At 29.3% G+C, this 20,582-nt stretch overlaps 1 protein-coding gene across 7 annotated transcripts; it reads right to left on the bottom strand.

Annotated features, from left to right (window-relative positions):
* Positions 1-13,828: 13,828 nt before the first annotated feature.
* On the bottom strand, positions 13,829-18,491 carry LOC136985937 (sn-1-specific diacylglycerol lipase ABHD11-like). Of its 7 annotated transcripts, none has more exons than XM_067283344.1 (7): positions 18,348-18,491; positions 17,230-17,310; positions 16,996-17,155; positions 16,754-16,925; positions 15,384-15,566; positions 14,237-14,424; positions 13,829-14,159 (listed from the first exon to the last, which is right to left on the bottom strand). In XM_067283344.1, the coding sequence occupies exons 3-7, from the start codon at positions 17,064-17,066 to the stop codon at positions 14,021-14,023; spliced, it is 753 nt and encodes a 250-aa protein (XP_067139445.1). In that variant the 5' UTR covers positions 17,067-17,155; positions 17,230-17,310; positions 18,348-18,491; the 3' UTR covers positions 13,829-14,020. The 7 variants fall into 7 exon arrangements, with proteins under 7 accessions (XP_067139445.1, XP_067139447.1, XP_067139444.1 ...); XM_067283346.1 differs by having other exon boundaries at positions 17,230-17,296; XM_067283343.1 differs by having other exon boundaries at positions 18,388-18,491.
* Between the last annotated feature and the right edge of the window lie 2,091 nt (positions 18,492-20,582).

Raw genomic sequence — 20,582 nt, 5'->3', positions numbered from 1 at the left:
ACTTAATCGGAACTTCCTGCCCGAAGGTTTTCACATCTGGTCTCATTTTTCATATAGCTAATACTATTCTAAAGGTTAAGGAAAGGCAATCGGACGGACGGACGACAGAGGGAATTTGTAGGTCTACAATTTTTTCAAATTGCATCCCAATTATAGTGAACGCCATCACAACATTTTAAAGAAAAACGTCAACTTTGTCGTTAAAAACATAGGAGACCGAAATTAAATATATATTTAGACGGTTATGCTGACAGGAGTCGCCTTTAGAGAGAAATTCGTTCCTATTCAAGTGTTATTAATATAAAGAAAACCAAGAAAATTCCACTTTGGCGAGATGCGAACCCACAACTAATTACCCATGTTCAGTACTTTTATCTACTCGTCTACTAGTGGGCACTTCAATTTTTCATACATAAATTTATACCTACAGTGTAATATCAATTTCTCTATTCTCCATTGCTGCTTCTTTTAAATTATTCATTAGAATCTGACAACATTTTTTCCATTAATTTTCTTATCTGTAAATTTATAGTCAACAAAGGATTTAATGGTTTAATATTTGATTTTAATAAAATATGTTTTAAACTTAATTTAAATGTACAGACCATTCTTAATTTTCCAGAAATGAAACTTGGCGACATCATGGCCCTCAATGCTTTCCATCTTCCTCCACTTTGCATAAATAACTCTTCATCTAAAATTGGATCGCCGAATCGAAGTTCTTATATATTATATCCATTACAGAAGATAATAATTAAATCTTTGATTAATTAATTAAAATGTTCTTCAGCATAAGAAAAGTAAGATAAGTTTCAAGTTAATAAATTTAATAAAATGATCAGAAAAAATAGGGAAATCTTTGACAAAAATATCTTCTACTAATTCTGGATCTGCTACAACAAGAGCGGGATTAGAACCTTCGTATATTCTGAAACATTTACGGATATATTAATGTATTAAGGCCTATATTATATTTAATTAATTATCACTAGAAATATATTATTACTTGTAAAACTAATAAATTTATATCTTAATATCCCGAATATTTTTCCGTATTTGTTGAACCATTCTTGTTTTTGTTTACCTTGATACTAAGCAAAAATGCAAATTTTAATATTGCATAACGAATATTGGTAAAACTTTTAAAAATATTCTTTGAAACTTAATCTTACCCTTTTAAAATTATATCCTATTGATCCAACGAGGAATCACGGAGGCACTTCAGGAATTCCACGTTTTTTCCAATAACCAAAGTCTTTAGTCATATATTAATATACATGCAATATAAACTTTAATAAAAACTAAATTATTATAAAATTAAAATTCATTTATATCTATAAATGATTGATAAATTATCGAGTATCAGTTTTGTTCAAAATAAGAACATTGTGTCTTGATATATTTCTTAATAATTATACGAGTTCTAATTTTATATCATTGCTAAATGTAAAAAAAAAAAAAAAAAAAAAAATTAGTTTTAAAGATAATAGAATTAGATTAAATATACATATATTTATTACAATTTAATTATAAAATAATCAACGAAAATCTTGTCTACGATATTGCATAATAGACATTATTGTTAAAGCTATTAAGATTAGTTTATAATCAACTGTGAAAAGTGCAAAGTAAACATTAATATTGGAATTAAATATAAATATTTTAGTAAATTGTATGCAGTTATAATCCAAGATGTTAAATTTTTGAAATCTTTGATGATTTGTTTCACATTAAAACTGTTTTAATAAAGTTACGAATAAGCCTACTTGTGTATTTGAGTTGCCAATCACAGTCAAAAAGTTTCCAAAAATTTATAAAATTAAAACAATTGTTGAAAGAATAGCAATAAAAAGGATTTTAAAATTTTTATATTAAATTTCATCTTATTCATTTTACATTTTATTTGTAATAACGCACATAAATAATCAGAATAAATTTTTTTCATTTGCAGATTTTTTTCCAATGGCTATTATTATAGTTAAATATCTGAAGACAAAGTCCGACTTTGTCTTCAGATATTTAACTATAAATTTTTCAGTTAGAATCTACAGGTATCCCTCGTACAACACGGTTTCTCTCTAACACTGTTTGAAAATTGGGGATTTGCATTACACAGCACTTTTTCGTCACATAACTACCGTGTTATACGAGGGATACCTATATTTCCAATGTAAGAAATGCACTTATAAAAATGCAATTTTAACTTATTATAATATACTTATCAGACATATTACTAAATACAGTATTAATGTTCTAGGTTAAGTATTTTAATAATTATCATATTACAATGTTGTTTGTAGGATAATACTAAAACCAAAATAATGCTAATATGTAAAATATCAAGAAATAAAAATCTTGCAAGAGTTTGACAGATTTTGATGTTTATACAAAACATTATTAAAATAAGTTTGTACAATACACATTATAGTACAACTTAGAAATTAAATAAATTTGATTTTCTTGAAATAAAATCAAAGCTAAATCAAATATTTTAGTTATTTATCTTATTTTCCTCTCTAGATAACGTTTAATCGAAGTTTTGTAATAATCTTATTCTACAAATTATATTTTATAAGAAAATACTGTTAATAATTATAATTAATAGTTGTGCAGTATATAATTTAAATGATATTTGAAAATCTAATAATGAAAATACAGTATGTATTTTTTTGCATTTTATGGGTTATGTAAAGTAAAAATTTATATTTTACATTTTAAAATTCCTTCTTTGCATCTATCGGTTACATAAAATAGATTTTTTATTATAGATTTCATTTAATATAAAATCTGTAATATTTGATCTACAGAAACTTCATAAGATAGAAAAATATTGCACTCATAAATAAAAACATATCGAAATTCGATAAACACTAAAACATAATCAAAGACACCGAAGATGTAAGCCATATTTAGATGATTTATATAATAACTTGGCAACTTTAATTAATCTTATCATATCTGTGCGATATGATAAGAATCGAAGTAACGAACAAATACTTTTTATATCCAATGAAATCAAAAAGAAATGATTCACGTGTTATATAACGGGAAGAACTTGGAAATTTAATTTGTAAAATTATAATTTCTATACTCGAACTTGTTAAAATAAATGAATAAATAATTTTAAAATTATTATTTTAAATTAAAGTCGATATAAACTACGTAAATTACAGACAAAATTATTGTTAAATTCGATGACTGTCATCTAATTTAAATTATTTAATAACATAAAAATAAATCATAAAAGTAGTATAAATTTTATTTTATAATTTAATTTAAAATTTCAGTATTGATATGAATAAATTATTCACTTTGTGTTTCTTTACTTTTATGAGGAAATTATTCGTATAAAAGGATATACAGTTTTTTTATTGAGTCATGTTTTCAAGTTTTATTAAACCTTGTAGGCCTGACCCAACCCATAATGAGCTTGCTAAAGAGCCTCTCTTACTGCCCATAAAGCAGAAACTATTTTTTACGTGAAAATGTTTTTAAATGAATTATTGTAGGATTCAATTCAATACACAAGTTTAAGTATACGAAAATCTACTAAAATTAAAAAAATAAATAAATCTTGTACAATAAAATTGTACACTATCTTATGTCATTGATGAGTAATGTTATGAGAATAGTTTATACTATATAATCACTTATAAAATTCGAATATTTTCTAAAATTAAATAAAAAGACACGATGTTCATGATATAGGATATATACGACTTAAATATTTTCTTTCCCTTTAAAATTCATAACATATTTGCATAAAATATATTAATTTTTTTTATAAAATCATGAATAAAGATAAATTTTATAATTGCTATTGAGAATTAATTAAATAAAACAGCGGATAAGAAGCTATTCGGTACACATATAATCAATAAGTATACATTTTATATACTTGCGCTTAGAATCAATGAATAAGCTTATATAACTTCAAATAAATTTTTATTTGAAGTAATATAAGCTTATTTACCGAAGAACTAGCAGGTAAGCCGAAGCGCTGTTCGGGCATAAAATAAGTATTAACACTAAGATTATTAGATTACTTCATACTTCTAATTCTTCTATTATATTATATTATAGTATTTGATTTGTATAACTGCAAACGTATTTCTTATTTACGTATCGTTTTTAAGATTCTTATTATCGTTTTTCTTATCGATTCTTATTCTTTTTATCGTTTTTCTTATCGATTCTTATCGGTTTTTTTCACATTATTGTTATTAAGATTAGTTTATAATCAACTGTGAAAAGTGCAAAGTAAACATTAATATTGGAATTAAATATAAATATTTTAGTAAATTGTATGCAGTTATAATCCATGATGTTAAATTTTTTTAAATGGTTTTATAAATTGATTATAAATGAAAGAAATTTTTAAAATCTTTTATGATTTGTTTTACATTAAAGTGTTTTAATAAAATTATGAATAAGCCTACTTGTGTATTTGAGTTGCCAATCACAGTCAAAAAGTTTACAAAAGTTTATTAACAATTAAACAATTGTTGTAAGAATAGAAATAAAAATGATTTAAAAATTTTTATATTAAATTTCATCTTATTCGTTTTAAATTTTATTTGTAATAACGCACATAAATAATCAGAATATAAATTTTTCAGTTAGAATCTACAGGTATCTTTCGTACAACACGGTTTCCCTCTAACACTATTTGAAAATTGGGGATTTGCATTATACAGCACTTTTTCGTCACATAACTATCGTGTTATACGAGGGATACCTGTATTTCCAATGTAAGAAATTCACTTATGAAAACGCCATTTATACTTATTATAATATACTTATTAGATATATTACTAAATACAGTATTAATATTCTAGATTAAATATATTATTAACTATCATATTACAATGTTGTTTGTAGGATAATACTAAAACCAGAATAATGCTAATATGTAAAATATCTAAGAGTTTGACAGATTTTGATATTTATACAAAACATTATTAAAATAAGTTTGTACAATGTACACTATAGTACAACTTAAAACTTAAGTAAATTTGATTTGCTTGAAATAAAATCAAAGCTAAATCAAATATTTTAGTTATTTATCTTATTTTTCTCTCTAGATAACGTTTAATTGGAGTTTTGTAATAATCTTGTTCTACAAATTATATTTTAGACGAAAATCCATAAATGCCAAAGGTGATTTGCTAAGTTCAGGTTAAGTAATTTTGATCTTTGTGATTTGCCTCATTCAGGAAGACCAATGTCTCTTGATGATGATGTTTTACAAGCAGAAGTGGAAGCAAACTCTTGTCAAATGATTGAAAAGTTATCTTAATAATTATTTTGTTAAATATTGTTATGTTAATTATGTTAAAAGTACTGTTAATAATTATAATTAATAGTTGTGCAGTATATAATTTAAATGATATTTAAAAATCTAATAATGAAAATACAGTATGTATTTTTTTTTACATTTTATGGGTTATGTAAAGTAACAATTTATATTTTACATTTTAAAATTTCTTCTTTGCATCTATCGGTTACATAAAATAGATTTTTTATTACAGGTTTCATTTAATATAAAATCTGTAATATTTGATCTACAGAAACTCCTTGTCATTTAAATTTTACTATAAGATAGAAAAATATTGCATTCATAAATAAAAACATATCGAAATTCCGATAAACACTAAAACATAATCAAAGACACCGAAGATGTAAGCCATATTTAGATGATTTATATAATAACTTGGCAACTTTAATTAATCTTATCATATCTGTGCGATATGATAAGAATCGAAGTAACGAACAAATACTTTTTATATCCAATGAAATCAAAAAGAAATGATTCACGTGTTATATAACGGGAAGAACTTGGAAATTTAATTTGTAAAATTATAATTTCTATACTCGAACTTGTTAAAATAAATGAATAAATAATTTTAAAATTATTATTTTAAATTAAAGTCGATATAAACTACGTAAATTACAGACAAAATTATTGTTAAATTCGATGACTGTCATCTAATTTAAATTATTTAATAACTTAAAAATAAATCATAAAAGTAGTATAAATTTTATTTTATAATTTAATTTAAAATTTCAGTATTGATATGAATAAATTATTCACTTTGTGTTTCTTTACTTTTATGAGGAAATTATTCGTATAAAAGGATATACAGTTTTTTTATTGGGTCATGTTTTCAAGTTTTATTAAACCTTGTAGGCCTGACCCAACCCATAATGAGCTTGCTAAAGAGCCTCTCTTACTGCCCATAAAGCAGAAACTATTTTTTACGTGAAAATGTTTTTAAATGAATTATTGTAGGATTCAATTCAATACACAAGTTTAACTATACGAAAATCTACTAAAATTAAAAAAATAAATAAATCTTGTACAATAAAATTGTACACTATCTTATGTCATTGATGAGTAATGTTATGAGAATAGTTTATACTATATAATCACTTATAAAATTCGAATATTTTGTAAATTTAAATAAAAAGACACGATGTTCATGATATAGGATATATACGACTTAAATATTTTCTTTCCCTTTAAAATTCATAACATATTTACATAAAATATATTAATTTTTTTTTATAAAATCATGAATAAAGATAAATTTTATAATTGCTATTGAGAATTAATTAAATAAAACAGCGGATAAGAAGCTATTCGGTACACATATAATCAATAAGTATACATTTTATATACTTGCGCTTAGAATCAATGAATAAGCTTATATAACTTCAAATAAATTTTTATTTGAAGTAATATAAGCTTATTTACTGAAGAACTAGCAGGTAAGCCGAAGCGCTGTTCGGGCATAAAATAAGTATTAACACTAAGATTATTAGATTAGTTCATACCTTTAACACTTCTATTATATTATATTATAGTATTTGATTTATATAACCATAAACATCATCTTACACAAAGATTTATCACGCAGAGTGGCCAATCTAACACATTTTTAAAATTCTTTAAATTGTGTATAATAGAAGAATAAAATTTTAAAAATGTTTTTACACTGAGTGACCAATGTCACTCAGTGTGAAAAATTCTCGCATAAGATAACGTTTGTAGTTATATAAATCAAATACTACTATAATATAAAAAATATTAAAATGAAAACCATATAAAGAATTTGGCTATTTTAGCCTACTATTATCATGTTTATTATGATTCTCATATATACACATTCATCGTAATTATGTGTATATATATATATATATATTTAAATATATATATGTATATATATGAGGGCTGTCTTTTTTCAATCTCCGATGTCCCACTAAAAAAAGGCAAGTGTAAATAACAAAATCAATTTATTACCAAAAGTTAGGTACAAACATGGTTACTTTTCCACATAATCACCATGAAGATTGAGGCATTTGTCATATTCATGGACGAGCTTTTCCATCCCCTGGTCACGAATGTTGTCGCCAGTGAATTGAGATGGCCTTAACAACGTTGTTTTGAAGATCGTCATTAGTCTCAAAATTCTGCCCTGCCAGCTACGTTTTCAGTTCAAGAAAGAGGTAGAAGTCTTCACACATTTAAAAAGTTCCAAGCTCTGTGGAAGTCTTCACCGCCTGTAAACACACAGCATATGGCCCCAATTTAGCGCCGAGCGACTTCCACCTCTTTTCTGAACAGAAAAAGTTGCTAGGAGGGCAGAGTTTCGAAACTAATGACGATCTTCAAAACAACGTCAGCGTCCATCTCAAGTCATTGGGGCAACATTCTATGACAAGGTTATGGAAAAGCTCGTCCATAGATATGACAAATGCCTCAATCTACACGGTGATTATATCGAAAAGTAACCATGTTTGTACATAATTTTTGGTAACAAATTTATTTTATTTACACTTGTCTTCTTTTATGTACTATCGGACTATCGGAGGTTGAAAAAAAATAGCCTACGTATATACACACGTTCATAGTAATCATATATACATATATATCATATAATATCATAGTATATCATAGAGTATATCATATAATCATATATCACGTATATATATATGTCTATACGTGTGTTTATATATACATATATATACGTGTGTTTATATGTGTGTAAATTAACCTACTAATTGCATTTGTCACTCCTCAAATCAGAAAAATACCCCTGGAAACAGATCAGTTCTGTTTCCAGGGGTATTTACACATACGACGAATCTGTATTTGAGTTCATTGCCGTTGAATCTGTTAGTCGTTTCATACACAGTAAATTATATTTAGCGATAGGTTACGCCCACTTACGTAATATCTGTTTAGAAATAACTTTCCTTTCATTCAAATTGTCTAAGTATAAAAGTATCATTATTATTGTATTCGACTATATTCAATTCTATCTACATATTAAAAGTTATATATACATATAATAGCGGCTTTTATTTTTGAATTTATGTATTTTTATATAACACGGAAGATCAAGTAGAAGTGTTTTTGTCCAAATGAACAATCTAACACATTTTCAAAATTCTTTATTCCTCTACTTACAAAATTTAAAAACTTTTTAAAATGCGTGACATTGGGCACTTGGTGTTTTAAAATCTTACGTAAAATAACCTTCGTAGTTATATAAATCAAATTCTATAATATAATGGTAAAAAGTACGAAAGAATCTAAAAATCATAATGTTAATTTTTGCCTGAGCAACGCCGGGCTCAACTGCTAGTATATAATCAATAAATAATTTTAAATAAATGATTATTCTATTTAGAGATTTTCAAGAATTTCTGAAGTTTTGAGCTCTAATGCAAGAAAATGGAGACGATAATTCATGTAGAGTCGCTCGATCTTTCAAATACGGTTATTTGTCTGAGATGTTTTTTAAGAGATTATTATTCTACTTCCTTAATATGGGGTGTAGATCCTCTCGATCCTTGTCTTTGTAAGGATTGTAAATTCTATGGTAGTTTTCACACATTCCTAACAAAGATATATTTTCCGTTTATCGAATTATTTTTATGGTTGGTATTTTTTATATTAACTTCAATGATGATCTCCAATATTAAAGATTATGTTCCGTGCGAGGGAGTTTTTTCATTATTCGGTCAAAATGTTATTTTTCTAAGATTGGCATGGGCTATTGTTGCATTTATTATTTCATTTATTTTCAGTTGGATAAAAAGATCTAAGATGAATCCAGTCTTAAAATTAAGAAAGTTGACTCATTTGGAAGAAGTTAACCTTTTCATTAAATTTCGTAAAATCTGGCTCTTGTTCTTATTATTTATATTCGGTTTCTTAATTATCTTTCAACTTACAAATATATTGGTTTTCTATAGTAGTTACGAAAAAAACTCACGGTATCCATATCAAGGATTATTCTGTACAATTTCGTCTGGTGTATTTTTCATGTACGTTCTTGGAGTAGGCTTTCATTTCTTTTTAATTTTGATATTTCTTCATTCGATCTTAAGAGGAGAGTTTGTCAGATTAAGGGAAAGGTTATTTCTTCTTCGTCCTAACGATTCGCATATCGAATGTAAATTAGAAATGCTGATGACTCAACACGCAGATCTTTGGACAATCAAGGAAACCGCTAACTCCGTTCTAGGTGTTGTAATGACGATTATTTACTTTTGTATCTTGCTTGAAACGAGTCTTTGCTACTACTCATTACTGTTTGTAGAAATGGATATGTATATGAAATACCTTGCATTTCTAATATCTGCAGTTTTAAGCATTAGTTGCATTGTCTCTGCTTCTCTTGTTTCTTCTAGTGTTGCACTGGTAAGTTCTATTAAATACCTTTTAAATTTGGTAATGTTATAATAAAGTAAAATATTTCTTTGCGTGTAGACGGAAAATACGTTTCAAGACATTAGAAGGTTTGCGGAATGTAAACTTAAACTTGAAAAAAAAATGAAGGTAAGTTTAATTTTGCTTTTAAATAAACCGGAATTGTTAAATATTAATAAACTGTGAAATTTCCGATCTGCAAAAGATTTTAAACTTTATGAAAAGATTTGGAAAAATTGCTTTAAGAATGTCAATGTGTGGATTTATAGAAATCACCAAAAAATTTCCTATCAAGGTAATTATAGTTGAAATGTTTATTTACAATTATTTAGTGATTAAAAATATTTTAAAAATTTCAGATGGCCAGCGCATTGCATTCTACATTTGATGGGCTTACGAATTTCAGAAGCGTTGAAGAGAAGACTAACAAATGTATTCAACGTTTCACTGTTAACAGCACGATCAATCCATAAGCAAATCCTACTAGAACATGAACAATCTCTAACTTGTAAAAACTTTGACCGATTTACATCAAATGTTTTTGTAGTTACTCCTTAGCCAATATCTTCTGCAAAATGCGATCATATAAATTTTTTGATTTCATCCTCTTGACAATTAGCATACCATTGTTATGTTTACTGCGAATATAGTTAAACTTTCAATATCGTTTTTATTTTAATCTTTCTGCTGTGCTTATTTTTTCGGTCAAACAACGCTAGTATTATTGCTAGGTAATTTGAGAGTTAAAATTACTCAAGAAACAAAGAGGTTTATAATTATTAACAGAAATTTAATTGTTACACAAATCCAATTTTTTCTTAATTGTCAATCCTGCTCTTAATGATGCAATCGTAATTAATTACTATTGCGTAATAATTAATTATTATTCAATGTTAAATTTGTCCAAAACTTTTCACGAGATCCTAGAGAGTAACTATGAAAAGGCCCACCAGTGGCCAAGCGGTTCCGTTTCCAAAACACTGGGAGTTCGGTCGTGGGTTCGCACATCGCCCGGAGAGCTGGTAACGTGGAGTTTTCCGGGTTTTCTCCGCGTTTGTAAAGCCTGAATAAATGCCAGTTACCCGTAAAAGCCCTTTCGGAAGGCATTATTTCCCGCTCCCTACGTATGGCCAAGAAAAAAACGGATCGTATGATCGCAGCATTGGAGAGAAAAGCACTTGAAGCTAAATGCTTCCATATTAATCCACACAACGAATAGGTATAGCAGCTATGAAAAATTGCATTCATATTTATGTTTTAACGTTTGTTCTTATTACTTTTCGCCCGAGCAGCACCAAAAAATCTGCAATTATTTTAGTAAGAATAGTTTTGATAGTAACAATGAGATTATTTTAATATTTTTATAAAATATTTGTTATCATGCTGATCTCATTTGTTTAGATTACATTTGTTACATTGAATTTAAATGTAAATGAATTATAAATTTATATTACTTTAAACTCCTGTATCCGAAAAGAAAATTATTTTCCAAATTACAGTATATACGAAATAATTTTACTACAGTGGCCACGCGTATTTAGAATTGATGGAAGAAAAGGCAGTTATACTTTTGTCAAAGTAATGAAAGTTACATGAATTTATCACAAATTATTTTCAGACTCACAAAATCTTTTTTGTACATTAAAAAAAATTCTGGACGACATTATTAAAAAAAATTACAATTAATTCAATCTTTAAAGTTAAAAACAGAATATATTCATGTCAGTAACACGAACTTTTATCTACAATTATCAATTCTGAACCAAATGTTTCTAAACGAAAAAAAATAAATAAATCGAATAAATAATATTTTGCTTATTCATGTAATGTTTTAGTAAGAATAAAAAAATTATTATTTTAAAAATTAAGTTAATATATTAATCATTAAGTTTTTAATTTTAATCAAACTTCAATTAACCTATTTCAGTTAACCTATTTTTTATTTGTAACTTTATTACTTTCGGATTAGGGGGCCCCTACCGCCTGGGAGCCCTGGGCCAGGGCCCCGTAGGCCCTGTCCTAAAGACGGCACTGCCTACGGCCCCTCAGCCACCGACACGTTCGCTGTCGCTCACGGTCTAACTCTAACATGTACTTTTTTTCTTTTTCTTTTCTTTTAAATTTAATTTAATATGGAGATTATAGCCTTTGCGGCTCTTTCTCCGACCGACGTTGCCATCTCCTCCGGTTTATATGGAGATTCTGGCCTTGATTCGCCTTTTCTCCGATAGACGGCGCCACCTCCCTACGAGAAGCGGCCTGTCCGTATTATGTACTTCTCAAGGCTTGCTAAGTGAGCTTTTGGATTGTTGGATCGCTCGCGGTCGGCTAGTACTACGCGTCGCTATCGCGGCTTGTCCAACAAACCTAACCTATCCTTCCGGAAGATGACCGTAGTCCGACGTCATGGTTTGCAGACTTTGCCGCAAGATGGCGGCACTAGCAACTACGGTGTCGTCTGCATGATAGCATTTAAAAAGTATGATGACTTTCTTATTTTTTGTCTCCGATCCAAAAGTAGGGTACCGTTGAACTTGTCTCGGGCCCCTGAGTTCAAATATACACTCAAAGTCCCGAAATTCCATAGGAGTAATCAATAGTACAGCCGTTTTATTTAACTTTCTTTCGCTTATTTAGCCTACGCGAAATCGTAGGATCTTCGATTGGTGAAATTCGTGCTGATTGATGCATTAAATTATATATCCTTACCTGACGCCGAGGTTTGCGGTGAATAAAATGAGGATATTCGATTCAGTGCAGGCCTAGGCCCTGTCACTGCATTCGGACTGAAGCAGATGAATTTGTGGTAGGGCCTACTGGTAAATACCTACCAATCCTATACTAATCAACGTCGTGTCAAGCACGTAATTGTATCAACAAGTCTTAAATTCGAAATCCCGGATCACACATCGGACGAAGTGGTAACAGTCCATGTATTTTAAATTCTCGTATTCAATTCTAATTAGTAAAGAATTTTCTTGATATAAGTTGCAATTACATCTGCGATTTTTATTAATATTCAAGTAGCGCAAAGCTGTTACTTTTGCAACTATCCGTGTTTCTTTTTTTTTCTTTTTTTAATTCTTTTCTTTCTTTGGGCACTAGGAGGGTCTCTTTTAGCAAGCCCATTATGGGTTCGGCCAGGTCCACCCATAGCGATAGGCTTCCACTTTGACTTTATGTTCAGAATTTTAATACTTTATTTTAAAATATATTTATCTAGCAGATAAGCCCGGCATTGCTCGGGCAAAAGTAAAGATAGCGAAGATTAAGATTATTACGTTATAGTCAACCTTATCCGTTTTCACAGAATGCAAGAATTAGGTCCCTCCTGTTTCCAGACTAATTAGAGAATTTTTAGATGGGTCTAAAAATATGTTCGATTTCCGGCAAAAACGCAAAAAACCGCATCTGCGCCTGTAAATCTTGCACGTCGCTTTCTCTTAACACTTCTTTTGTTACTCAACACTTCCATTGATAAGGAATACACTTCTTTCATCCCCACGTGATACTTAACTAAATGTGGTACCCTACTAAAACGCAGTTAAAAGCAAAAAATTGCATCTAAAATAGTACAGTAGAAGCTGAGTTCTTTAGGATAAGCCTTAATTCTTTCCCTCTCATTCGTGGGGGGGGGGAATTTCGAAAAATCCCTTCTTAGTGTAAAGTACGTTCTCGTGACGTACCCTAACTGTGTACCAAGTTTCAACTTTCAACTCCTAACCGTTTGGGCTCTGCGTTTATCATCATCAACCCATCTCGATTATATATATAGATTTGTTAATTAGTGTTAACTTTAAGACATTTTCGAAGTACGTATAAAGTTTGTTTTGAAATGTAATAACTTAATATGAATTTAATTAATATGAATGGAAATAAACTGATTTTTGAATATACGCTATATATTTATATATATGTACTGTATATTGTAAATTATATAATCACCAGAACAGCGGTGTAAAATTTGTTGCAAAAGTAATTACTAACAAAAAATTAAGACATGATTTATCATGTATATATTTTTTGGTTAGTAACTATTTGCATACAGTGTTGCATAATATAGTAAACAAAAATATACAATGAATTTCATTTATTACAACATCTGAGTAAACACATTCTGAAAATAATAAAATATAGAACAAATGCCTTCGTGTTCTTACGGAAATTCATAAAATTTCAATATTTTGTTCACAAAGTTTAACGAATCGACCAAAGTAATCATTACCAAGCTTGCATATAATATTAAATAATGAAAGGCTGATGCTCATTTATGAACAAGTAATTGTTATTCAAGCGAAATCACGAATTCCTCGATAGAAATTCAACGATGGATTCCGCCAATTCCTGTGGTTCCTCCATGTGAATCCAATGTCCACTCTTCATACGGATGATGCTCATCTTCGGAAATTGTTTTCTTAAATAATTGTAGTCAGAAGTTCTGAAAAATAATAATAATATTTTGCAATTTTCGTTTGACGAATGTAAAATTAAACTAACATATTGCGATTTGCATACGAAACATAATCTGAATTTCCGTGTATCAATAGTGTTTTGCCTTGATAAGAACCTCGCAACGGATAGACTTCTTTCATTTTCTTCTTTTGGCATAGATCCACCTCTATTGAATTCAAATTGATATTCAATATAAATTTGTCATTTTCTTTCTTTACATTGGATAAGATCATTTTACACAGAGTAACGTTCTGAAAATAAAGAGAAATTCGTTAGATAGTTGCATAGTAAGATACAATGTAAAAATATGGAGTCGAAGGTCGAATTTTGATTCCAGATCTTGAAATTTATCAGTAGTTGTTTGGATCGATGAGTCACTTTTAATTTCTCTCTCAAATCGGTCGATTCTTCTATGACGGAAAAAATGGGCTATTTGTTCCATGATTACACAATGACATCACATTCAATTGTTAACTACAGAAGCTTAAAATCTTCCTATTGGCATAAAAACATTAAAATTTATTTGTTCGGACATTAAAACGCGGTTTTTAGAAACGCTTATGATGGCAAATATGATTTATTGAACCATTTGAAATATAATTTTTGTGTGCATATTAATAAAAATTATTTACTAATTATTCGAATATTTCTAATTTTTGAGTTAGTCCCCTTTGGTATTCCTACTGTACTGTATCATTTTGCTAATATGGAGTCAAATTTATTCCCGATCTCGTAATTTATCATTAGCTGTTTGGATTTACGAGTCATTTCCCATTTTTCTCTCACATTGGTCGAAACAATGGGTTAAAACTTCTATACTGGACAAAAATGGGTTATGCATTTCATACGCTTAAGTGCTACACAACATCATCATATCTAATACTTGGTTTATTTGTTTAAGTCAACGTGACACGTGGGCAATCTGCCGATTGACGATACCTCTCGGGAGGACTTCCTACAAGAAATTAGCCCCTATTTAGTTGCTTCAAGTGTAATGAAAACCCGGAAAACTCCACGTGGCCATCCGTTGGTAAGGCGCGAGCCCACGACCAACTACCAGTGTTTAGTGGTTTTATCCACTTGATTAGTGGTGGGCACCCCAAATCAAATGATTCATTAACCAGTAGAACTAATACTTAGTTCTACTGGTTAATGAATCGAAATTGACTTTTTAATATGCATATGAAATTTTAAATTCCAACTAACTTACTTTGATATATTTCTGGAAATACTTTTCCAAAACGGAATTTAATTCGCAAAATTCTTCTGTGGAATTAATGATGTTCAGTACAGTTCTTATTTGGTTTATGAGGTAACTCACTTCAGTCTCTTCATTAGCAGGATATCCCAATGGCGAAATATCAATCAGAGCCAACTGTTTAACCAAGTGAGGCTGAAACAAAGAATAGACGAAATTTCAGTTCATAATCTTCTCCTCAACTATTTTAATTAATTTTGGTTATTAATCAATTGAAATTCTTCAAGAAACGAATTTTACTCTTAATTTAATACGTATTTGAATAATCTTTTCACAGTTTCATGCTCTTGTGGGCACTAACAAGTAATAGCACCTTTGTAATCATACCCAGCATGGGCCAGGCTCAAAAAAGGGGGGCGGTGGGTTGTTAGGATTTAAAGAAGCAGTTAGATTTACGTATTTATTCATGAAAGAGGGCTTTAATCTTGTTAAAAGATGTACCGTATTTTACGGACTATAAGACGCACCTTAATTTTTAAGCAATTTTTAAAAAAAAAATACCTATAAGACGCTACGGAGTATAAGACGCACCTGAATTTTGGAGGCAATTTTTCGAAGAAAAAAGTGCGTCTTATAGTCCGTAAAATACGGTATTTGATAAGCATATTTGGATCTCTGTTAGAGAGAATAACAATTTAGTTTTTAAAAATTGGTATACACTAAGTTAGAATATTGTACGCGTTCGAATAATTTTTAATCTTAATTCTTGTTAGCCTAAATAACTAATTTATTAAAACTACGAATAATGATAGAAAATATTAAATATATGTAACGGCATACCTATAAAAAATTCATGAAAGTTAATTGCTTGAATGAATTATGTGATTAAATTTTACATAATTTTTAAAATATTTGTACATAATTTTTAAAATATTTGTACATAATTTTTAAAATATTTGTACATAATTTTTAAAATATTTGTACATAATTTTTAAAATATTTGTACATAATTTTTAAAATATGCTGTAATATTACATTAGTGATCAAATATTTGTACATAATTTTTAAAATATTTTATTACCAAAGTGTTGCGTTACCATATTTCGATAGAATATGGTAACGCACACATGGGAGATCTGCCAAGAGAAAGACTTTCTTTGGAAAGCAGCCTCTATTTAGGGGTTAAGATATATAAAGTAAACACGAAAACCTCCAAGTGACCAGCCCGTTGGTCAGAAGCGAACCCGCGACCAGTATTCAGTGATCTTATCCACTCGGCCACTGGTAGGCACCTATAATGTCTTATATTCATTCAATAATCAATAATACAAATAATATATTTAGCCTAAAAAGTTGACTCCGATACTAATCATAATTCTTACCTTCTTAAAGGCTATCTCCATTGCTGCTGTTCCTCCCAAACTATGACCAATAAGTATTACTGGCTCGTTAATGTTCTTCAGAAACATATCCAAGTCATTAACATTTGCATCGTGAGTCATACTTGTCATTTTGGGACTGTCGCCGTGATTTCTCAATATCAAGTACGTATACCTAAATCATACCTGTTTCATCCTATATATTTCGATATTAAAAAGAAAGCGATAAAATGTAAAAATGTTACCTTTCTAACCGATTTATCAGCAATAGATTTTGCAATGTCTGCCCAGTTTCGTTTATGGTCGAACAGACCATGAAAGATAACGACAGGAGGGCGTGCAGCAACCATCATGTCCTCGTCCGAACCGTCGTATAGATCGTAAGATAATTTTGCATATTTATCACTAAAACATTACTTAGAATCTTATAGCACAATACAAGTCAATTTGTATAAATTATATCTATGAAAAAAATGTACCTCTCCCAGAGATCCATTTTAGAAACGAAGCAGTGCACTAACTTCTTTGACTTAGCAAAAGTTCAGTCTGATGTAAAAAGTCTGGTTTAATTTTAAAATATAAATAAACTTTTGAAATATTTCCTTATAAGTTAAATCAACGCTTGACATGATTTATCTTGAATGACTAATAAATAATGTCTTTTAATATATTATTTATTCGTATGATTACTCTAGTTTTCCTATCTATAGTTATCTCACATCACTTTTAGTACAATATATTAATTTACGTATACTATATATTATAATAATAAAATAAAAATGTATTTAGGGTGCTTAGTGCGCTGTAATTGTTATAATTTATCATTAAATTAAAGAGATTGATAGAATAAAGCAACGAACTCTTGAGCGATCTGCCGAGAGGAGGTGTGTCGCGGGAGGACTGTTATGGGAACCTGGCCTCTATTTAGGTTTTAGACACGTGGTTTCGTCCACTATAATAATTGTACATTGACTTCATAACTTGCGAACGGCAGGATTGATATTTTCATAGAGGTGTTCACATTATAATTCAGTATTTCTGTCTATAAAAACATAAGTCCTGCCACCAATCCTACATGAATCTTTTAACTCGGTTGTTAATGCAGGAATTAATTCAACTAACTCAAAGATTCACACTTATTAAACGTAGATATTAGGAAAAAAAACAAAACTATTTAAATGCTATTAAGTTAAAGCTTCATAAAATTACGATTATAAACTTATTTTGATTAATTATGTCAATTTTTCTGTGTTGATGTGACAAAATCTAAATTATCCTCGGGTAATGCACGAGTGATAAAGAATACGCATGACTACTTTAGCAGACAAAAACTACAAAATTAAGTATAAATTTGTCGTAAATGTCAGACTGTTTTTAAATTTAGTTCAAGCTATTTTTCAACTTTGTCAGCAGGAAAATTAAATTACGCAAATTTTAATAAAATTAATTTAAATAACGAAAAAATTATCGATAATTAGAGAAATTTGTCCTCATTTTTGAGTATTTATTTTATCAATTAGTGTTGATTTATTTAGAAGATAAATTACTTACACTCAATTTAATCCAATTTCTATTTAAACTATAATCAATAAAATACCTATATATCTTATAATCAAGCCATTCAAAATTGTTCCTACACTTGAATACAGGACATCATGTCACCCTTGTCACGCATGCCAAGCCCACGACTTGACCGCTTTGACCGCAATATCTAATACTTATAGAATTCAAAACACTGTTGATACACGGAAATTCAAATTATATTTCGTAAGCAAATTGCAATATGTTAGTTTAGTTTAAAAATAAGAATAATATTTTGCAATTTTCGTCAAACGAAAAATAATATCAATACAATAGTTTATATACAGTTATGTCATTTTATTTACGCTGTATTTTTCCGCTTACATGTTCATAGTTGATACGAATACTTTGATTAATTATGTCAATTTTTCCGTGTTGATGTGACAAAATCTAAATTATGTTTCGTAAGCACGTAAGCAATTTCTGTTTGGCATTTGTCCAACGAAAATTGCAAAATATTATTCTTATTTTTCAGAACTTTTAACTACAATTGTTTAAGAAAACAATTTCCGAAGGTTAGCACCATCCGTATCAATTGTAAACATTGGAATCCAGTTGTAAACATTGCAGCTAATAAATTTTTTCTTGCTTAAGTTTTGAAGAAAAACCCTATCGTCTAACATATACCATACAGTGGCGTGCCGTCATTGGAAGCAATGGAAGCGCTGCTTCCACCTTCCAATGACCTTCCCTTGTATTTTATAAAATATAAATTTCCATATTTTAACGTACTTTTAATTAATTAAAATTAATATTTTATTATAACTGCATTATGTATCTTTTACAAATTTCTATACTACATGTGAAAAAAACGATAAGATTGCTAATGTATATTCGAATAATTTACTGGCGGAAGGAATGTCGAAACCGGGTCAGTTTCCAATCAGCCAGATTATATAGGCATTGGCACATGCGGTTTACAGAGCACCAACCTCACCCGGTTTAGCTGGTAGAAGCAACACACGCATAAAGCATCCAATTTTATATCCCGGACCGGTTGTGGGCTGTTAGCCGCCTGCCTGCTAGATATTCGGCCGCCCTCGCCCGATTATGTGAATTATGAGTAGACTAGATCAACGGCGGGCAACCCCCGGCCCGCGGGCCAGCTATGGCTCGCGAAAAGTTTCTATCCGGCCCGCGAGATCTTTAATAGATTATTAAATTGGAAAAATAACTAATTAATAGTTATTTTTCCAATTTTTTGTAATTTTCGAAAACGATAAGAGAAATAAATGTAGTAATTATCTTTTTTATTAATTTATTTCATATTTGCAGACTAAAAAAATTACGAGTCACAAGAAGGCGTCAATTAACTCCTACGACCCGCGGAAAAAACGTAAAATTTATTCTGGCCCATGTTATAAAAAAGGTTGCCTACCCTAGACTAGATTTATAACTTAACCCAACCGACAGGAATTTACTGGCATGTTTTTATGATAGTTCTGTACAGTTGACAGGAGTTTAAAAAAAAACTATTAAAGTAGTTGATATATTTATTCTGCGTTTATTCTGTCTCCCATCTTATATTACTTACGGATTTCAATGTTAAACCAGTGATATTACGATTATAGTGATGTCCCATCTGTAAGGGAATGCAGAAAAAACGCGTGTAATTCTTGTACAATGTTAAAAAATTAACTGTTACTTTGGCATCATCATTTACAACCAAATTTAATGAATGAAACGACAAGGTACAAAAAAGCTCCACAATTTATTTTCCTTAAATTTACGATTTAAGTATCCGTTGTCGTAAGAATTTGTCTTTCCGCTGTTTTTCCAAGACTACAGATATTCAAGTACAAAGTAACTGGTTTCGACTTATTTCTACTAAGAAGTAGTTAAATAATTAAGAGATTAGGGAATGGGGACATAAATAAAACTCTGCTGAAAGAGTCAGAATTTTATTTAAACAAAAGCTTAACCAAACCAATCACTAGCTCAGTACAATGGGGAACTGATTTCCATGTACACATCGTATTAAAACGAATTAGTTAGAAAACAAATGACTATTCAGTTTAACATATTTAGATTTTTACAGCTATGGTGAGAAAACGTTTAAAATTTACAACAGCCCTGTGGCGTCCTTTGAGATATACTAGTGATGCGACAAAAGAGGCATTTGACATTGACCGGTATCAGCACCCTCGGGATTTGGCATGCACACACCTACCTGGACCGTCTCTGATTCCATTCATTAGCCACTCGTAGAGAGCTATTTCACTAACAAGTAAGTGGATTGTTTTAAGATTTA

Source organism: Centruroides vittatus, unplaced genomic scaffold (assembly GCF_030686945.1).
Source record: "Centruroides vittatus isolate TY-2023 unplaced genomic scaffold, ASM3068694v2 contig_983, whole genome shotgun sequence".
NCBI classification, from domain to species: Eukaryota; Metazoa; Arthropoda; class Arachnida; order Scorpiones; family Buthidae; genus Centruroides; species Centruroides vittatus.
Note: the sequence above shows the minus strand (reverse complement) of the source record. Positions and strands in the feature narration are given on the sequence as shown.